This window comes from Lolium perenne, chromosome 6 (genome assembly GCF_019359855.2).
Source record: "Lolium perenne isolate Kyuss_39 chromosome 6, Kyuss_2.0, whole genome shotgun sequence".
Lineage (NCBI taxonomy): Eukaryota > Viridiplantae > Streptophyta > Magnoliopsida > Poales > Poaceae > Lolium > Lolium perenne.
Genome location: NC_067249.2, coordinates 198,295,032 through 198,314,926, shown reverse-complemented (window position 1 = coordinate 198,314,926; position 19,895 = coordinate 198,295,032). Strand labels below are relative to the sequence as shown.

General features: G+C 39.4%; 1 protein-coding gene and 1 long non-coding RNA gene across 2 annotated transcripts; one reads left to right on the top strand and one right to left on the bottom strand.

Annotated features, from left to right (window-relative positions):
* Positions 1 to 266: 266 nt before the first annotated feature.
* Positions 267 to 10,660, bottom strand: LOC127306454 (ATP-dependent DNA helicase homolog RECG1, chloroplastic/mitochondrial). The gene is made up of 17 exons (XM_051337092.2): positions 10,167 to 10,660; positions 9,996 to 10,078; positions 9,750 to 9,867; positions 8,730 to 9,344; positions 8,535 to 8,647; positions 6,861 to 7,095; positions 6,435 to 6,595; positions 5,686 to 5,767; positions 5,291 to 5,380; positions 4,581 to 4,814; positions 3,870 to 3,941; positions 3,518 to 3,670; positions 3,287 to 3,430; positions 2,215 to 2,373; positions 1,406 to 1,489; positions 712 to 1,284; positions 267 to 596 (listed from the first exon to the last, which is right to left on the bottom strand). Exons 1-17 carry the CDS (start codon positions 10,203 to 10,205, stop codon positions 504 to 506), a joined length of 3,048 nt encoding a protein of 1,015 aa, XP_051193052.1. The 5' UTR covers positions 10,206 to 10,660; the 3' UTR covers positions 267 to 503.
* Positions 10,661 to 13,798: 3,138 nt separating this feature from the next.
* Positions 13,799 to 17,155, top strand: LOC139832123 (uncharacterized). Its single transcript, XR_011746747.1, has 3 exons — positions 13,799 to 14,039; positions 14,125 to 14,291; positions 15,318 to 17,155. It is a non-coding gene; the product is annotated as an uncharacterized lncRNA (long non-coding RNA).
* Positions 17,156 to 19,895: the final 2,740 nt, after the last annotated feature.

The following is a 19,895-nucleotide window of genomic DNA, read 5'->3' as shown; positions in this document are numbered from 1 at the left end:
GCCTAGACGGCTATCTCCAGATAAAACACCATGGATTCCCTCCAAGTAATGGCTGGAGCAGCTGTTGGAAGATCCACTATCAACGTGGTGGCTTCAGGAAGGCACGTTGCTTCCTCCACGTGAGTTCTGCTACCCGATTCAAAATCCTTGTTAGCAAATAGCAATTAGCAGTTCTCCTGCTATTTTTTCAGAAAAAAAGGAAAACTAGAAGAACAACCTCGAAAAGGCAAGACATTGAAATGCACATTTTCCTCGCAAAATTAGCCTGAACTAAAAGTACTGATCTCGTCATTAACCATGTCTTGATTACACAATCTTACACAGCATTTGACAACGGTTAGAAGTGTTGTTTCCATCCACTAGCCAGGATGAACTGCGTGGTTCAAGCCAGCTTTGCCACAAGAGATAGTTTCAATACAAGCACAGTTAAGCATGCCTTATACACTGCACATGCAAGCTTTGCAGGGTCGCATTGCATTATCTGTTCTGTCAAACAGGAGAGTTTAATCCCCAAGAAGGCACAAGGGTTGCCTCATGCTGAGCTCCACTTTCAGCCGTGGATATAGTGCTAGGTCGTTGCTTGTTCCCAAAACCCTCTGCATTTCAAGTTTTTAGCAAGCAAGTTACTGTATGTTCAGCCTGATCAGTAGGAAATGGCGGTTTCCTGGGAAATAGAGGAAATGGGAGGTTTGGGGGATGGTGGAAACTTACTACTGCGGCGAGATGCGCCTCTTGTAGAATAGCTCCATCAACCTCCAGTCTAGCTATTGGAAATTCTGGAAGATGTCCTGACTGTTTCTTGCCAAGCAGATTGCCAGGGCCACGCATCACCAGGTCAGCGTTAGCTAGGTGAAATCCATCGGATGACTTCTCAAGCACCTTCAACCGTGGCAATGTGCTAGAAGTGGAGGACAGGAGTATGCACTTGGATTTCTTTCCCCCACGACCAACCCGCCCTCTTAACTGGTGCAGTTGAGACATACCAAATCTCTCAGCGTTCATGACAATCATCATAGAAGCATCAGGAACATCGACTCCGATCTCAATAACTTGGGTTGAGAGGAGAATACGAGTTTCCCCGGATCTAAAATTGCCCAGAGCTTCATCCTTCTCGACGCCCTTCATGCGCCCATGCAACAGCCCACATGGGTAACCTTCGAACTTTTCCTTTATGGAATCAAAATCAGCTTTAGCAGCATGGAGTTGTGGTAGGTGCTCTGATTCGTCTATGATAGGATAAACAAGGTAGACTTTGCCACCATCCGTAAGCTCATCCCTCATCATCTGCAAGACGCAAAGCAAAAAAGTACAATAAAGAAATTGGGCACTACATCTAGATGCAAACAAAGACGGAAAAAAGGCTCTAAATGCAATAGCAAAAATATACACCAAATTATGTCATCACCTGGAAGACAGTTTCAAACCCAGCATCATTTCCTTCAAGAGCAAGAGTTTCTATGGGTTGCCTTCCTGGAGGCAAGTCTGTAATCTGTAAGAGAAGTGGGTTTCAATTGTAAATATTTCAAATACTGGCGAGAAATGAAAGATGGCAATGCAAGAAACAAAATGTAAACTATCGTGTTTCCAAATAAAATTCTGCGAAGTACAAGGTTCTGGATGAGTAGAGTATGTTACCAACTGTTTACATATATTTGCATTACTTTATAGTTACTCATGTGATGGAGGTGGCAATTTGGCTCATAGGAGCAAATGCTCTCATTATATAAAATAATTAAAAAATAATTTTAAAAATGTTAAAAAATTCTGATATAAATTTGTTGGTGTACATCTTGACATTCTATGTTAGTGCACAAATTTTCGTGGAGAAACAACATTTTATATGGCGTGTACAAAAAAGACAAAAAAATATCCTGTACGTAGTCGTGTTATAGCATCAAAACTTGTCTTTTTTACAGGAGCCACAATTATTTTTAGTTTTTTTTGAAAACTTGTGTACCAATTTAAAATGTCTAGATGTACATGTAAAAATTTAGTTTAGAATTTTTTGACACTTTGAAATGTGGATTCACATAATGGGAGCATATGCTCCTATGAGCCAAAGTGCATTTCCCCTCATGTGATGTGCTAGTTTATTTTACTTTCTTGCCAAGAAGGGGGATTGTTCATTGCTGGACCCTGTACCCCATGTAATGATCCTACATGTATAGCAGACATAAATTACTTAGAGAACTAAATGTATCTGTAATACAGTACCTGAGTAAGAGACATGTCCCCATATAAAGCAAGGGCCAGTGTTCTTGGAATTGGGGTAGCTGACATAGCAAGAACATGGGGAGCCATAAATGTTTCAGAATCAGAAGCCACATCTGCGTTTCCATTTTCATTACTCAGCTTTGAAGACGGAGTATACAGCTGTAACGAGTTGCAACAAATTGGCTTAGCAACCAAATGTTAATCTTCTTAAATTTGAAGAAAAAATAGGATGGCAGAAATCAAGAAATGATATTTGGATGTCAAAAGTGACTACTACTTCCTTTCTCTGGTTACATACATTTCACCATTATATTTCTAATTTTGGTATTATAAAAAATGTTAAAAGTACTTCTGATGACAGGTCTACTAAAATAATTTTAACGTAAAGAAGTCTTAGAAAGCTAACCACGTGTATTCTAGGGTCAGGGTGACTTCTGTTTTCGAACAGAGGTATCAGCAAAAATTCCTTGGACAAATGACAGCTTACAGTAAGTGTGCATCCACAAGGCACAAGGACCACAACCATGCAGTGAGTTCAAGTAAAAAATTGTGCAGAAACAACAAAACCGACCATAGGATGCAATAAATGCATCAGACAGAAGACATATATGTTTAGGCAATGATTCCAAGCACAAACTGGTGTAAGTTCCCAATGAACATCAGCTTGTGGTATACTGGTATTTGGATAGACTATGGAATTTCTCAAATAGAAATTATGCAGACAACAAAATTGGCCACGGGATGCAGTAAATGCAATAGACAGAAGGCATTCATGTTGATATAATTCGAGCATAAAACTGTTTTTCCAAGAGGCAGCGGTTGTGGTATTTGGACAGCCCATTCAGCTTTTTAAATAGCTAAATTCTGGACAAGGAGGGAAGGACCAAGTTTCATTTCAGTATTTGAGATGTAAATCGAAATATGACATTATTTGACATAATACAGAAAAAGGAGACCATAGTCGTTGTAACAAACAAAGTGCACAAATTGCATCTCAGTATAGGAATAGAGTAACACGCAAAAGTACATGCCTGGTTAATATTTTATGTGAATAAACTGCTAAGTAAATTACCTTGTTATTAAATCTTCCTCGCTGAACAACACCAAAGCGTTGCTGCTCATCTATAACAGAGATACGTAAGGCTGAAAAGTTAGTTTTATCAGCTATTAAGGTGTGTGTTCCAATGACCATCGATATTTCTCCAGTCTTGAGACCCTGTCATGTAATAACAATAGCACGTAAGATACGGAAACATGCATGCCAAAACTTGAAAATTGTTAATGAGTAGGGATAATAGCTTGCATTTCGAATTATCCTCGACTCCCTGGTGGAAGTTGAACCAGTTAGCAAGGCAATATTTGGTTTGCATTCATCTCCATCCAACTTCTCCAGCAATGAAGTTAGGTGTTCATAATGCTGAACAGCAAGTATCTCAGTTGGAACCATGAATGCAGCCTACAAAAAAATTATAAGGTTAATACACCAGAAAGATGTCTCCTGAATAAAGATAGCACAGCAAGCAGGATGACTGTTTGATTTCTTGTAGGTCCCATTTGGATCTTCTAATATGCCCCAACAAGCTGGATATCATTGATAGAAACCTTTGATATGATGTAATAACAGGACAGAAGGGTGTCAAATCTGAAGAGTGTACCTGAAATCCTGAGTTAACAACCTCCATACATGCTAGGAAAGCCACTATAGTTTTACCACAACCAACATCCCCCTGTTACAAAAACAACAACTTTATAGAAATATTCATATAAGCTTCAACATGTTTGAGTAGCACATTTGTAGTTAGTGTACAAAAAACTCATATGAGATTTCTAATTGACAAGACATAGAGCTTGTACACAGATAAATACAAGTGTTCTGTAGTACCACATTTGGAATTTTAAACAGACGGATGGTTCATGTGTACTTGGTCATTTACACATAACAAGGCAAGGTGGGAATGAATGGAATAAAACACTTCAGTTCAAACCTTTATGGCCAACTACTCCAAATAAACTCTCAGCACAAACAAGACTGAGAAGAAAAATAAGAGACAGTTAACCAGTAATATCAAGCAACTCATTACTCTGTCTGAAAACAAAGGGTGTATTTCTTGTTCATGAATAAAACGCATGGTCCATAGTCCAATGCAAAGAAAGTGTAGTAATGTCCAGATTTACTTTGTATTCCCTACACGCGTGCTTTGAATAAAGTACTACAGATATAATAACCAGGGTACAGTCACTACGTTTTCTTGTCTATGCGTAAGATACAATATGCCAAATCTTTTCAAACGAATGGAGTAATAAAGAAGTCCAGAAACAAGGACGATAAAGTTAGTTAATAAACCAAGAAGAATGCAAATAATTACTTGCAAGAGCCTGTTCATAGGAACTGGTCTTCTGAGATCCCATATAATCTCTTTAACAGCATCTAACTGACTAGCAGTAAGTGAATAAGGAAGAGACTTCAACAATTTCTTTGCAAGAGGAGACCACAGATCGACACCAACAGCATTTAACTCATGATTTTCACACTTAAATAGCAATGCTTCCTTCTCAACCCGTGTGCCAACTGCTTCAAGCATTTGAAATAGTCTTCCCAACTGAAACAATAACAAATGCTTTTGTTACTGGCACATGTTCATTTGCATCGTAATGAAAACCAATGTCTATGAAGAGTGATTATGAACTGAAGAAATGCAACTTAACATTCCCTCAAACTTTACAATTACACAGATATTAACCTTCAAGTTTTTTCAAATCAACGTAATTAAACCAAACGCATTAAGCTTCCTCTAGCAAGTTGCCAACTGAACAAGCATATAAATTATACTGAAATTTCCAGACAGGTACAAGGAGATCTCGCAAAGATGGCACCATAAGTATATTAGAATCTTGACTATACAATGGAAGTTTGATGAAGGAGAAATGCTGAAAAGAACTCTTCTTCTTTAGCAAAAGAAGATGACAATATTCAAATTCCATGTAGCACTAAGAAGCAAGACATCTGAGAAAGGTGGTTTACTGAACCATATGATGCTACTACTTCTAAATTTATGTCAGGAATATATAATGATACCTGGAGATAAAAGAAATCGTCGAAAATAAGCCTTCGGCGAGCAAAATCAGCTTCATCTCGATTCTTAGGTTCATGAATCCCCATGTAAGCCTAAAATCAAGTAAAAATTGTATGCAGGAATGAGGACAACATTTAGGAAGGCAGACAGATGACAAGGTGTACAACATAATAGAAGTTTGAACAGATAAAATACAGCTATATCAGTTATTGGTTGAGAAATCCAGAAGTTGCTCACTCTTCCACAGCTGAATGCTCGAAAACTAGAGATCGTAAAAGGCATGTCTAGCATGGCCGAACATGTAATGTATGTCTATGCAGTTGTAGATCAGCACAAAGGAATAGCTGATAAAAGTAACTCTATTATGTGAAGTAAAATTAGTGGTATTTATCCTTACATCAAAAAGATTTGCCAAGTTGAACTCAGCGAGAACCTCAGGAGGAATAGGATCAATGTCTGGAGTCAGCATCTTCAAGGTCCTGTAAACATTTGAGACTCTTATATAGCCAGAAGGAAAATAATGTGTAACTACATGCATATCACACAGGGTTAATGTGGCTAACTTATTATGTTTTGCAGTCATCCCTTTTAAGTATCAACACAGCGTAAGTTATGGACCTCTATATATTTAGCTCTTCCCACTTTAATCCAGAAACAACTATTCAACTTCAAGAACACCGTCATGTGCTTAGTTGGGAGGCTAATCTCCTTTAAGATTTATTTGATTGATAGAAGCTGGTTACAACGTATTCGCTTTTTACAAAGAGGGTTTGAAAAAAGGATAGCTTAAACCAAATCCAAAAGATAGCTAAGTACTACCGTAACAAAACTGAAAATAAACTAAAGATATTGGTATGAATCCTAACTTGAGGATCAAGCTGCTGCCTTCTTCTCCTTAGCCTTAATGTGGTGGCCATAACCCCGGTTCCACATGACAAACACAATAAACATTCGAGCACATTACTTCACGTTTCATTTCAGTTGACTTACAAAGTTGACTGAATAATAATTTGGTGGTATGAACCAATAGTTTTGAGTAGAGTTGATGAAAAATATAATCACAATATCACATTAATTGTGGACTTGAAGGACTCTAATTATTTGCCAACAATCATTTAGAAAAAAAAAACATAAGCTTGCACTGACCTAGAGATGGATTGGCCCAGCAAACGTGCTTCCAGTCCCGCTTTTGATGGATATATAGGATATGGTTTCCTGTCAGGCAGGGTACTTTGTTGCTCTTCTTCGAGCATGTCAATAGTGTACTCCTTCAAATCATAATGCCCATTAGACAGTACCTTCTTCACCTGCATGCACAGAATCGGCGCAGAAGTATAATTCATGTACAGAACATTAACCCTGGTCCTTTATGCACACAAGAGACACCATTATTATAAGTGTACATATGCAAAAGGTGGTGGTTAGTCACTTATACCATAACATTATCAAACAGAAGTTTAGAAAAACAACAGCAAAAGTACCATGCCACAAACATGCATCAGTGTAAAGAAAGCACCAGCAAAAGGAGGATCAAGTAGCATGTAACAGAGAGAAATGCTTTAGTTCACCAACCTTACCACTGACATAAACAAGATCCCCCTCTTTGTGCTTTGATGATATGCAGTTAAGAAAATATGGAGAAGAGAAACGTGTGCCGCTGAAGAACTTCTTGAGGTGCAAATGAATCGTCTTTTTTTGCTCTGCACCAGAGTTACAACTCATGGCTGAAGAGCTTAACCCGGTCTCAACTATTGAACAACCAACGACAACCTCAACAAGACCTAAAGTACTTCTAATCTTGACTCCCCTGAAAGAGAGAGAAAAATATTTAGAAGGATGGAGAAAAGAATCTAAAATACATTATGATTTTACATGAAGGAAAACGACAGCCAGAAAAGGAATTCAGCAACAAATTAAATCATCATATGACATAATTATCCAAAGATATGTCAACATGTAGAAGCAGATAATATAAGATTATGTCTTTCATTTTTCGCTGCCTAATTGATCACTTCTTTACATTCTCAGAAATATGCAACATCTACAAATTGCTTCTTGCACACAAGACCCACGCTTATTTATCATGTAATATGTTCCAAAATTGTACTGTGATACACTCAACACCAGAATTAAGTTTGCTGGAAAGAACCATTAAACGGTATGACTAGTTGATTTATAGACTTGTCTTTGCAAGGTCGTACCCAAATGATCAGAGGAAGGGTGGTCCGCTCCGGAAATTCGGTAAGCATCATAAAAGCTTACAAGTTCAATGTTCTTTGCTCATGTTCAAGCTGGAGTTCATTTGTTTATTTTTATAAACTCATTCTACCTATTAACCTATTTCCCACAGTTCAGAAACATCGTACCGATGTCAGGACTACTGGGCCAGTTTGTACCTATTAAGGTAAATAAATGATTAAATGTCCTACAAAAGTACACCCGGCCCCAATAATATAAGGTGCAGATTTTCACACGGTCTTCGATGCACAACGTTGACCACTAACATATGCTAAAATATATGGACTGAGAATGTATAAATGGTATTGTTGCATTCGTCTTGCAATTCTCTTTCATTTCATATATATTTATACACATTTTTTGGACATATCATGAGTACAAATCATAGTCAAAGATGTAAGTCGTTGACCAGCAAAATTTAAGGGCACCTTATATTTTGGGACGGAGGGTGTATCTTTTATGCTTTGCTGTTAGCCAAGAAGCGATTTTATGCCCCTTTTTCGCAGACTATACAGAAAGTATACAGCCAAACAGCAAATATGTCAAAATGGCTCAACCAAACAGGTTGATGCAAATGCCTAACATAGCTTAAGTTCAAGTGATCTGAAAAATTCAATACCAATTCTTTTTCCCTAAACTTTATCCTCCATCTGTATGAATTTGAATTGTATGGCTCTATCACATCATTAACTATGTCATATCTATAACTACAAAGGTCTACGCCCAAGAGAAACAATGATATCATAGTAGTTCTAATACTTTTCTCCAAAAAAAAATCTGAAAGGCTTAGTCATTAACCACGAATGAATACAGTGTACAGTATTAATGATCCAAAGTGCATGAAGACTGTTATTGCAAAGTCAAATCAGGATATGTGCCTATGCCTTTTTCTGTTTTTATGAGAAGACGGTGGGAGGTGCTACAGACTGAATTGAAGCACAGTTAACATGTGACTTCTGTGCCTATAAAAAATGTCAAGAAACCTCTTATATGTAAAGATAGAATTACTTGGAAGATATAACAGTTCCAAAGAACATGATGTACTGCCCATCTTCTATTAGACCTTGAGGATTTTGTAGATCTGCATAGGTCCGGGGGAAATGCTGCAACAATTTGCGGATCTATAAAGAGAAAAAAATTGATGTGAAGAATTTCATAAAAAAACGAAGATTACACAAAGTGAAGTGGCTCTACAGTTGTTACCGTATGGAAACCGCCATCCTCTAGCTTGCGATATTGCCTACTAGTTGTTCCAGGCAAGGACCTTATATCTTTGTCCAAGATATTACCATCAGGACTTGTAGCATCAGCTAATGACTCGAGAGAAGCTTCCATAACAACCGCTGGTTCTCCAGGCAAACAACTTTCACTTTTGTCCAGGGCATTACCATCAGCAGTTGTAGCATCAGGTAATGACTCAGCGCAAACCTCAGCATCAACTGCCGGTTCATGAGAAATATTCTGAGTGGTGAGAGAACTCTCTTCACTAATTGGAGGATTGTTTACATTTACTATGGATGGACCTAATGGGTGGCACTTGTCAGCAAATTCACGATCCGTCTCCAAATTTCCACCAGATTCTAGGATGAAATTCGTGAGGTTTCCAGAAAGCATGGTTTCTTTGCACATCATACCAGCAGAATCATCATATAGTTCAATTGGTGATGAGTCACCGATTTTTATGCACGGAAACTTCGCCGAAATTTCCGCGAAGTCAATTTCTTTCAAGACACTGATCAACTCTGTAGCAGATTCTCTGCGGACTCTTTCTTGCTCCATTAGATACTGTGTGTTACTATAGCCCATCAAAACAGGTACCTGCGACCGTACATATTTTAGAGTATGCTAACCGTTTATTTGTTGACACTGAAATTGAATGGTAATAGTTTGTGAATAATTAGTCACAGGCAGCATCAAGAAGACGACTGCGCAAATGGGAACAATTCAGAGACTACTAATTAGAGTTGTCAACTGCAAAAGGAACCAATTTCAATCATCAAAAGCTATGTATGGCAACTGTCTGCAAGTCTATGTATGTTGTCATTGTGAACACAGTTACCACACACCAACATTTTTGGGAACATGCAAGAGAAACTATTATACTAGGACTGGAATGTGTAAAAAGATGTAATAGACAAAACCAAACTCAATACTGATAGACAGGAAAATCGGAGGTTAAAACCAAGATGTGACAGCAACCAACTGGTGCATCAACACACATACTTTATTCAGGAGCTTTGATCTCTCCGCCACCCCATCCACCTGCAACAGCTTCTGCACGGACGTGTGTTTATCACGTGAACACCACCGGAAGAGCCTAGAACCAAGAGCATTTCTAAACCTGCAACCCAAACAAAAAAATCAGTTAATAACCACAAATATCAGTCTCGCTACTCCCTAGTCACGTGCGGACACAAATTAGCATAAGATAGAGAGGCAGATGATGGTAAATTCTCTGTAGAACAATACCTCATTCTGGAACCCAACATTTCAGAGCGCCCCCTACGAAACTCTAAAGAGATCGCCCTAGCTAGATGATTCTCGCCGGCACTCTGAAATGGAGGGAGCGACCTCACTTCAGAAAATCAACGGATTCGGTTTATAAGTAAGTTAAGAAGCAAAGAGTCCGGAGCAGAGTACCTTAAGCCATGATTGCGCGGAGGAGGAGGAGGCGATCATTGGGGCGGCGGGCCAGCAGGCACCCTTCGTAACCCGCCCAGTTCGCCAGGCACGAAGAGGAATATTACCATTAAATTTCGGAGAGCGAATGGAGCGGGGATGAAGGGCCCGGCGCGCCTGGCAGCAGTGCGGCGGGGCGAGCCGGAGAGAGAGAGAGGCGACGCGGGGGAGAGCAGCTGCGCGAAGCTTTCGGGACGGGCTGAGCGAAGCCTCCGAGTCCGAGGTGTCCGGTGCCCCGGTGGCGGTGCTCGCTGTTCTGGGGGTTTAGGGTTGAGGAACTGGCGCGGCGGAGGAGGGCCCTGAACTCGCCGGAGCGGCGGCGGGAAGAGGCGCTCGTGGGCGCGGGTGGAGGGGCTCTCCGGGGAGTAACGGCGCCGGCGTGCGGCGTCGGCGTCGGCGTGAGGAGGAGACGTGGGTTTGTGGGCGGTGGCGAGTGGACGGACGAGTGGAGAGGAGAAGAGCAGGCGAGAGAAGATGGTCGTTCGGAAACGTGGGCGTCTTGGGCTGGTTTGAGATGGCCCATGACCTAGGGCAGAGAACGTATGGGCCGGAGATGCGACTTTTAGCCGCAGTAATCTGGTGTATCGGCCCAAATTGCACCCATGCTACTGCTTTGCGCATGGGAACTGCTGGGCGTCCCCGGTGAATCTGATTTCCCAGCCCCGGTCGCCAGCCGTCGGATCGGCTATCTTGGACGGTCAGATATACTTTTACTGAATGTAGCAAAAAATACCTCCCGGCAGCAAAAACATAACCCGCTTTTGCTACATTGTAGCAAAAAAGGGTTCAATTACGAAATCAAATAAAAAGGTTGAGCTCGCCGGAGATCTCGCCGGAGAGCTCGTAGCAAATTTTTTAAATTAAAGTAGCAAAACAACAAAATAATTATAGCAAAAAAATAGCATCACATCGTGATAATATGTTTGCTACGTTGTCTCCGGCGATGTCTCTGACGATTTTCATCTTTGCTACATTATCACATTTTTTTGCTACGTGGTCTCCGGGGAGGTCTCCAGCGAGCCCAACCTTTTTATTATTTTTTTTCTGAACGAACCGTTTTTTGCTTCAGTCATTTGCTGCCGGGGGTGATTTTTTGCTGCCGAAGGTGTTTTTTTGCTACATACAAATCTAACCATCAAAATGGTTGATCCGACGGCTTGGGACCTGGGGGCTGGGAGAGCCTTATCCCCCGGGGGCAACGAATCATTTTCCTTTGTGCATTTGCTCGAAAAAAAATTCTCAGAAAAAATAGCTGGAAAAAATGCACCTTAATTTCTGCCAGACCCGTAAGTCTTTTCTTTTTTCATTTCAGAAAGATTTTTTTAGGGTAAATAGAGTTTATTGATTATCTAAACAAGGGGATTACACTCTAGGCTTAGCAGTTTCGAGATCATCAGAGGGTCTTCAAGAATCCACTTCGAGTCAACACCAGAACTATTTGTCAGTTTTGCTAGTTCATGATCTGTCCTATTAAAAACTCTCCTTACTTTGTTCACTTGCACTTTCTGGATACTGTACTGACATGTGGAGCCATCCAGTGCGATTTGGCTCTCACCATGAAATGATGCGATCGATGACGCACGGCCCTCCACATAGTATGTCTTTGCTCGGCTTTCAAAAAAAAAGTATGTCTTTGCTCGAGAATCAAGAGGTTTTCTATTGTTTGGTGAAAGTTGTCCGACTTTTGTTTTGGCAAAAGGACTTCATACATGTTATTTTATTGTTGAACATCGTACTAAAGGGGTGCATGCAGCTAGATTTGTATTTTTTTCAGTGTTTTTTACAAGTTTATTATATTAGTAGTCTATGTAATATGTGAACACTTGTAGTTCTGTGTCTCTTTACTGGCAGCATTGACGGCTACCTCACATCATCGTTGATTCCGCCTTGTAGCATCGGCGCTGACTTGCATCAAGGACAACATCAACGTAGGTATTGTGTTGATGCTCGCGAAAGAGATATTTAGTCTATGTGAAAAAGAAGAAAACAAGTCGAGAAGATGTGGGTCGCGTGACGTGCCCCGACCCCGATTGAGCGACCAATGAGAGTTCGTTGCCAGCCACACAGCCCCACCGAGGGGAATTGTTCTCCAACAAAAAAAAAACTAAGCATGCCTTCCTCGAGGCACCAATATCTCTAAACAGACTCTAACCTAGGTGGGAGTGGCACAGAGACCGGTAGGGATTCAGCGAGGTGTGTTGGGTGGGCTCATGCATGGGGAGAGAGAGAGAGTAGGCAGATCCCCGCAGGCGCACTAGGTCTGGAAGTAAAATTTATCCCGAGGTATCGCGCCGTATCCACGAAGAAGTGTGTTGTTGTTGGTGTTGTCTTGATGCTAATTAACTTCGGGCAATGGTGTTGCATTGGTATTTATGTAACAAGTTGTTCTTGCATTACAACTTCAAGAGGATCACCGAGCACTACATCAATGTTGGAGACAAACCAAACAATGATGACTTTCTTGAGTCTGTGATCGGTGATGTTTTTCAAGACTAGGTACTAACATGTACTATGCTTCAAATTGAAATATGCATTCTATTTGCAAAAGGGATATCTCAAGTGGCCTGAAATATTTTCAATATAAGCTTAGACGGTATGCAATGCAATTTAATTTTTTTGCGTGTGATCGAATTCAGCAACGGTAAGTGGTGTTGATGATCTTATATATAGGTTTCTTGTGTTTGTGTTTAGTTTAAACTCATATATAAGATGTTGTCACATCCCAAAATTTTCTAAATTTTGGAATGTAAAATAAAAATAATTTTAATGCTTGATTGTTTGAACTTGATTGAAAATTCACAAAGAATTAAAACTTTTTAAAGTTATTTACTAATTAATTTCAAAATAGTGTTTTCAAAAACTTTTGGTTTCAAAGTATTCAAAATCAAACATATCTTTGTTTTCAAGGTTTTCAAAATCCTTAATGCATTTTTATTTGAGAAAATAAAACGTTAGAAAACTCTATTTGCAAAATATTGCCAAAGTTGTCATTTAGGCCAAGTGCAAATAATTATTAATTTATTTTTATAAATGGTTTTTAAACAGTTTCCTTGTTATCCTAAAACACTATTTTGATTTTTACAAATTTTTAGAAACTTGTTTGGTATGTGTATGTTGAAACTATTCACATATAGGCATAATGGCATAGTAGTAATAAAATGATATAAAATAAAAATTTATAAAATTTAAATCCTTTTATTATCCTATACTGAGCAATATAATTTTATAAACTCGTAAAATTTCGTTTCACTCAAATCGGAGTTATGAAACTCATTTTATAAAAGAAACAAGTAATAGAGAAAAGAAAAAAAAAAGAAAAAAAAAACGGGCCGACCACCCGGCCGACCGGCCCACCAAGCGGCCAGCCCAGCCGGACCAACCGGCAGCCATCGATGGAACCCCACAGTCAGGAAACGAACGACCCTAATCCCGTGTTTGTAAAACTTATCTCCACTTAAACGCACTTTTCTTGAGCTACACAATTCCGATTTCAGATCCGTTTGTTTCTACGCGTTCATAAATTCGAGACCCACCTTTTCTACCGACCTATGGCCTATATAAAGCCATCACCACGTCGCAGTTTTGTTTTTCCTTTGCTCCTCTCGAAATCCTAGATCAATGAATCTTAACTCGTTGTTTTGACCACCTAAACTACCTCAAATCGCTTCGGGCTCTACATGAAAGTTGTAGATCTCGTCGAGATCTTTCAATCCCGACCAATCTCATCTCTTTTCATCCACCATACACGGATAATTTCGCATCGCAAGGCGTCAGATCTGACAAAGGGAATCTTCAATTAGTTCGTGTTCGTTCCATGAAATCCAAATTCCTTTGGTGAGTATGTAGATCTGATCATCCTCTACAACTTTCATGTTGGAAGTTTTTCGATTTGAAGTATCAATTGGTGGCTTATCTACAGATCTATTTCGAGTCGAGCCAAATCGAGTTTCAAAACTATCTCGAATCGTCATGACTTCAACATGGAAGTTGTTCCTCTCGTCAAGATCTTTCCATTGCCGCGAGTCTCACCTTGTTTCGTTCACCGAGCAAGGAGAAAACCGTGTTACAAGATTCAGATCTTATAAGGTATAATCCAGATCTTGTTAAATTAATTATGCTATTATGAAAAGTAATTTGTTCGTTAAATAGATATATTAATTCTATATAACTTTGATGTACAAAGTTTTTCCATCTGAGCAACTTTTTCTGTCAACATTTATGACATCATCATGACATCAGCATAGTCAACTCAGTCTGGTCAAAGTCAAACTACAGTCAGCAGTACAGTCAGCGGTACAGTCAGCAGTCAACTGTACAGTCAGCACTCAACTATACAGTCATCAGTACAGTCAGCGTCTCAGTCAAACTCGGTCAAACTCGTTTTAAATTTAAATCTTAAATGTCAGATTATGTGTCCAACTTAGAAATTCATTATAAAATCAACCACTGGGTCAAATTTTGCAATTTTTATAGTTTTGGAAAGCTCTTAACCTGTACAACAACTTTATGCAATAATACTGTATAGGTTTTGTGTTAGATTTTGCGTCATAATTCAAATAATTAAATTAAGCCTTTTATACTATAAAATTTGTATAAAATAATCTACTAGGCCAAATCGTACATTTTTGTACTTTCTGGAATCCTCAGATCATGTACTACAACATGGAATAAGAATTATACAACTTTGATACATGCACAAACTTGCTTTAGTAAAATTTATCCGAATCAGTAATTCGAAGATAATTCAAATTCTATAAATTATTTTTAAATAATTCCAATTGCTCTACTCTTGTGTTACTGTAACCTATCCAGGGAAGTCAAGTTTATATTTTTACTAAACATAAATCTTGCGGTAGCTAATTAATAAGGTTGTGTATGTTAAGTAGATACTTAATTATTGTTTTTCTAAACCAAATTAAATACCCAGGAAGCTTTATTATTATTGCACATATCAGAGAACACACAATACAACACATACACACTACCTCTCTTGTGAAATAAATTGGTGCATAGCATGCATGCATGTCTATGATTGTTCATATCGAATGTTTGTTTATTTTTGTTGTTGTTGTTGAATGGTGTGTTTATGTTGTGCTATATTTTATATTATAGTTCGTACGGAGAGGCACGTATTTTGATTAAGAGAAGTGAACGCGCTTCAACTACCAAAAGGCAAGTGACATTCAAATCCTACTTATTTTATATATGCATTAGTGTTTTGAAACTAGTATGCATGGTAGGAATTTGTTTTCAAAAGAAAATTATTATGCTATGCTTAGCACACCCTAGTAGTGTGTAGCTACTCCTGAACCTATTGTTAGGATACTTATTTCTGCTCTGCAACATCAAATGCCAAATGATGTTTCATTGTTTAGATTGTGATGGTTTGAAAAGTGAAAATTAACAACATTAATGAATCACCTGGGTGGATTGTTTGAGTGGTGGGCGGCTGCTCAGGGCTCCGATCCCTGGGGATGGACCAGTGGACGGGTGGGTGCCTGAGAGTGCGCAGTTGAATAGTGGTTGCCCTAGACTACACCTCTGGTTTTCACCAGGGGATCGTGCGGGGGTTTATTATCTGTAATGGTTTTAAGCTTGTGGGTTTCACTTGTGGATGGCCACCCAGGATTAAAGAGATTAATATGTCGTCCATGTTTTAGTTAGCTTCCAGTGCAGCCTTATGGTATTATGGGCTCTACCGGGATTAAGTAAGTTGTGAGGTTCAACTTGTTTGATAGACAGGAAGATGTGGCTGCAGCCAAATGGCTACGAGTCTATGCTAGTATGGTTGAAACCTCCTTCTGAAAGATCTTGTCTCATTCTTCTCTTGGGAAGGGTGGGTCGTAAGGTGAAAGTGCACAACCTCTCGAGAGTTAAACCTAAGATCTTAGCCGTGTCCCCGGTTACGGACAATTTGAGCTTTCTAGGTAGGGAATGTACGGAAGAATCTCATCACCTTTTCTGAATAAGCTAAAATTTGAGTAGCAACTGTCGGATAGTACATGGGAGATGCAACCATGATACTGTTTATGACATCATTATGAGTTTTGTAAAATGTTTTGTTTTCAAATAAAATGTAGGATAAAATTGGCTTTGTGCAAATTTGCCTAAACTCCACTTGCCAAATATCATGTAGATAGTCATGCCCAAAACAGCCACCATATAAGTGTCATTTGCCGGTACATCGTTGTACTGACCTCCATTCGTGGGGCTGCATATTCAAACGTGCAGGATTTTCTGAAGAGAAGTACGTGGTAGGTGATACGTCTCCGACGTATCGATAATTTCTTATGTTCCATGCCACATTAATGATGATATCTACATGTTTTATGCACACTTTATGTCATATTCGTGCATTTTCTGGAACTAACCTATTAACAAGATGCCGAAGAGCCAGTTGCTGTTTTCTGCTGTTTTTGGTTTCAGAAATCCTAGTAACGAAATATTCTCGGAATTGGACGAAATCAACGCCCAGGGTCCTATTTTGCCACGAAGCTTCCAGAAGACCGAAGAGGAGACGAAGTGGGGCCACGAGGTGGCCACACCCTAGGGCGGCGCGGCCCAGGCCCTGGCCGCGCCGGCCTGTAGTGTGGGCCCCTCGTGCCGCCTTTTGACCTGCCCTTCCGCCTACTTAAAGCCTCCGTCGCGAAACCCCCAGTACGGAGAGCCACGATACGGAAAACCTTCCAGAGACGCCGCCGCCGCCAATCCCATCTCGGGGGATTCAGGAGATCGCCTCCGGCACCCTGCCGGAGAGGGGAGTCATCTCCCGGAGGACTATACGCCGCCATGGTCGCCTCCGGAGTGATGAGTGAGTAGTCTACCCCTGGACTATGGGTCCATAGCAGTAGCTAGATGGTTGTCTTCTCCCCATTGTGCTTAATTGTCGGGTCTTGTGAGCTGCCTAACATGATCAAGATCATCTATCTGTAATTCTATATGTTGCGTTTGTTGGGATCCGATGAATAGAGAATACTATGTTATGTTGATTATCAAAGTTATGTCTATGTGTTGTTTATGATCTTGCATGCTCTCCGTTACTAGTAGATGCTCTGGCCAAGTAGATGCTTGTAACTCCAAGAGGGAGTATTTATGCTCGATAGTGGGTTCATGTCTCCGTGAATCTGGGGGAGTGACAGAAACCTCTAAGATTATGGATGTGCTGTTGCCACTAGGGATAAAACATTGGTGCTATGTTCGAGGATGTAGTTACTAATTACATTACGCGCAATACTTAATGCAATTGTCTGTTGTTTTCAACTTAATATCTTTTGGAGGGTTCGGATGATAACTTTGAAGGTGGACTTTTTAGGCATAGATGCATCTTTGGATAGCGGTCTATGTACTTTGTCGTAATGCCCAATTAAATCTCACAGTACTCATCATAATATGTATGTGCATGGTCATGCCCTCTCTATTTGTCAATTGCCCAACTGTAATTTGTTCACCCAACATGCTGTTTATCTTATGGGAGAGACACCTCTAGTGAACTGTGGACCCCGGTCCAATTCTCTATACTGAAATACAATCTACTGCAATATTGTTCTACTGTTTTCTGCAAACAATCATCATCCACACTATACATCTAATCCTTTGTTACAGCAAGCCGGTGAGATTGACAACCTCACTGTTTCGTTGGGCAAAGTACTTTGGTTGTGTTGTGCAGGTTCCACGTTGGCGCCGGAATCTCTGGTGTTGCGCCGCACTACATCCCGCCGCCATCAACCTTCAACGTGCTTCTTGACTCCTACTGGTTCGATTAAACCTTGGTTTCTTACTGAGGGAAACTTGCCGCTGTGCGCATCACACCTTCCTCTTGGGGTTCCCAACGGACGTGTCAACTGCACGCATCAAGCAAATTTCTGGCGTCGTTGCCGGGGAGATCAAGACACGCTGCAAGGGGAGTCTCCACATCCCAATCTCTTTACTTTGTTTTTGTCTTGCTTAGTTTTATTTACTACTTTATTTGCTGCACTAAACCAAAATACAAAAAATTAGTTGCTAGTTTTACTTTATTTGCTATCTTGCACTCTATATCAAAAACACACACAAAATTAGTTACTTGCATTTACTTTATCTAGTTTGCTCTATTTACTACTGCTAAAATGGCCACCTCTGAAAATACTAAGTTGTGTGACTTCACAACCACAAATAATAATGATTTCTTATGCACACCTATTGCTCCACCTGCTACTACAGCAGAATTTTTTGAAATTAAACCTGCTTTACTGAATCTTGTTATGCGAGAGCAATTTTCTGGTGTTAGTTCTGATGATGCTGCTGCCCATCTTAATAATTTTGTTGAACTATGTGAAATGCAAAAATATAAAGATGTAGATGGTGACATTATAAAATTAAAATTGTTCCCTTTCTCATTAAGAGGAAGAGCTAAAGATTGGTTGTTATCTCTGCCTAAGAATAGTATTGATTCATGGACTAAATGCAAGGATGCTTTTATTGGTAGATATTATCCCCCTGCTAAAATTATATCTTTGAGGAGTAGCATAATGAATTTTAAACAATTAGATACTGAACATGTTGCACAAGCATGGGAAAGAATGAAATCTCTGGTTAAAAATTGCCCAACCCATGGACTGACTACTTGGATGATCATCCAAACATTTTATGCAGGACTGAATTTTTCTTCACGGAACCTATTGGATTCAGCTGCTGGAGGTACCTTTATGTCCATCACTCTTGGTGAAGCAACAAATCTTCTTGATAATATGATGATCAACTACTCTGAATGGCACACGGAAAGAGCTCCACAAGGTAAGAAGGTAAATTCTATCGAAGAAATCTCTTCCTTGAATGATAAGATTGATGCTATTATGTCTATGCTTGTGAATGATAGGACTAATGTTGATCCTAATAATGTTCCGTTAGCTTCATTGGTTGCCCAAGAAGAACATGTTGATGTAAACTTCATTAAAAATAATAATTTCAACAATAATGCTTATCGGAACAATTCTAGTAATAACTATAGGCCATATCCTTATAATAATGGTAATGGTTATGCTAATTCTTATGGGAATTCTTACAATAATAATAGGAATACACCCCCTGGACTTGAAGCCATGCTTAAAAAATTTATTAGTACACAAACTGCTTTTAACAAATCTGTTGAAGAAAAGCTTGGGAAAATTGATATACTTGCTTCTAAAGTCGATAGTCTTGCTGCTGATGTTGATCTTTTGAAATCGAAAGTTATGCCTAATGAGAATCATCATAATAAAATTGTTACTACAGCAAATGCCATCCAAGTTAGAATTAATGAGAATATAAGATTAATGGCTGAATTGCGTGCTAGGTGGGATAGAGAAGAAAATGAAAAACTAGCTAAAGAGAAAAATGTAGCTAAAGTTTGGACTATTACCACCACAAGTAATGTTGACTCTTCACATGTTGCTGCACCTCCTACTATTAATGATAAAATAATTGGTGTTGGCAATGTTTCTACTCCTAGTGCAAAGCGTACAAAATTGCCTGAAATTGCTAAAACTATTAAAGCGCTGTGATAAAACTGCTGAAATTTTTTCCAACTTTGGGGATGATGATCCCATTGCTGTAGCTCATAATGATTTAGATTTTGATGATTGCCACATCTCTGAAGTTATAAAGTTCTTACAAAAACTTGCTAAGAGTCCCAACGCTAGCGCTGTAAACTTGGCTTTCACAAAACATATTACA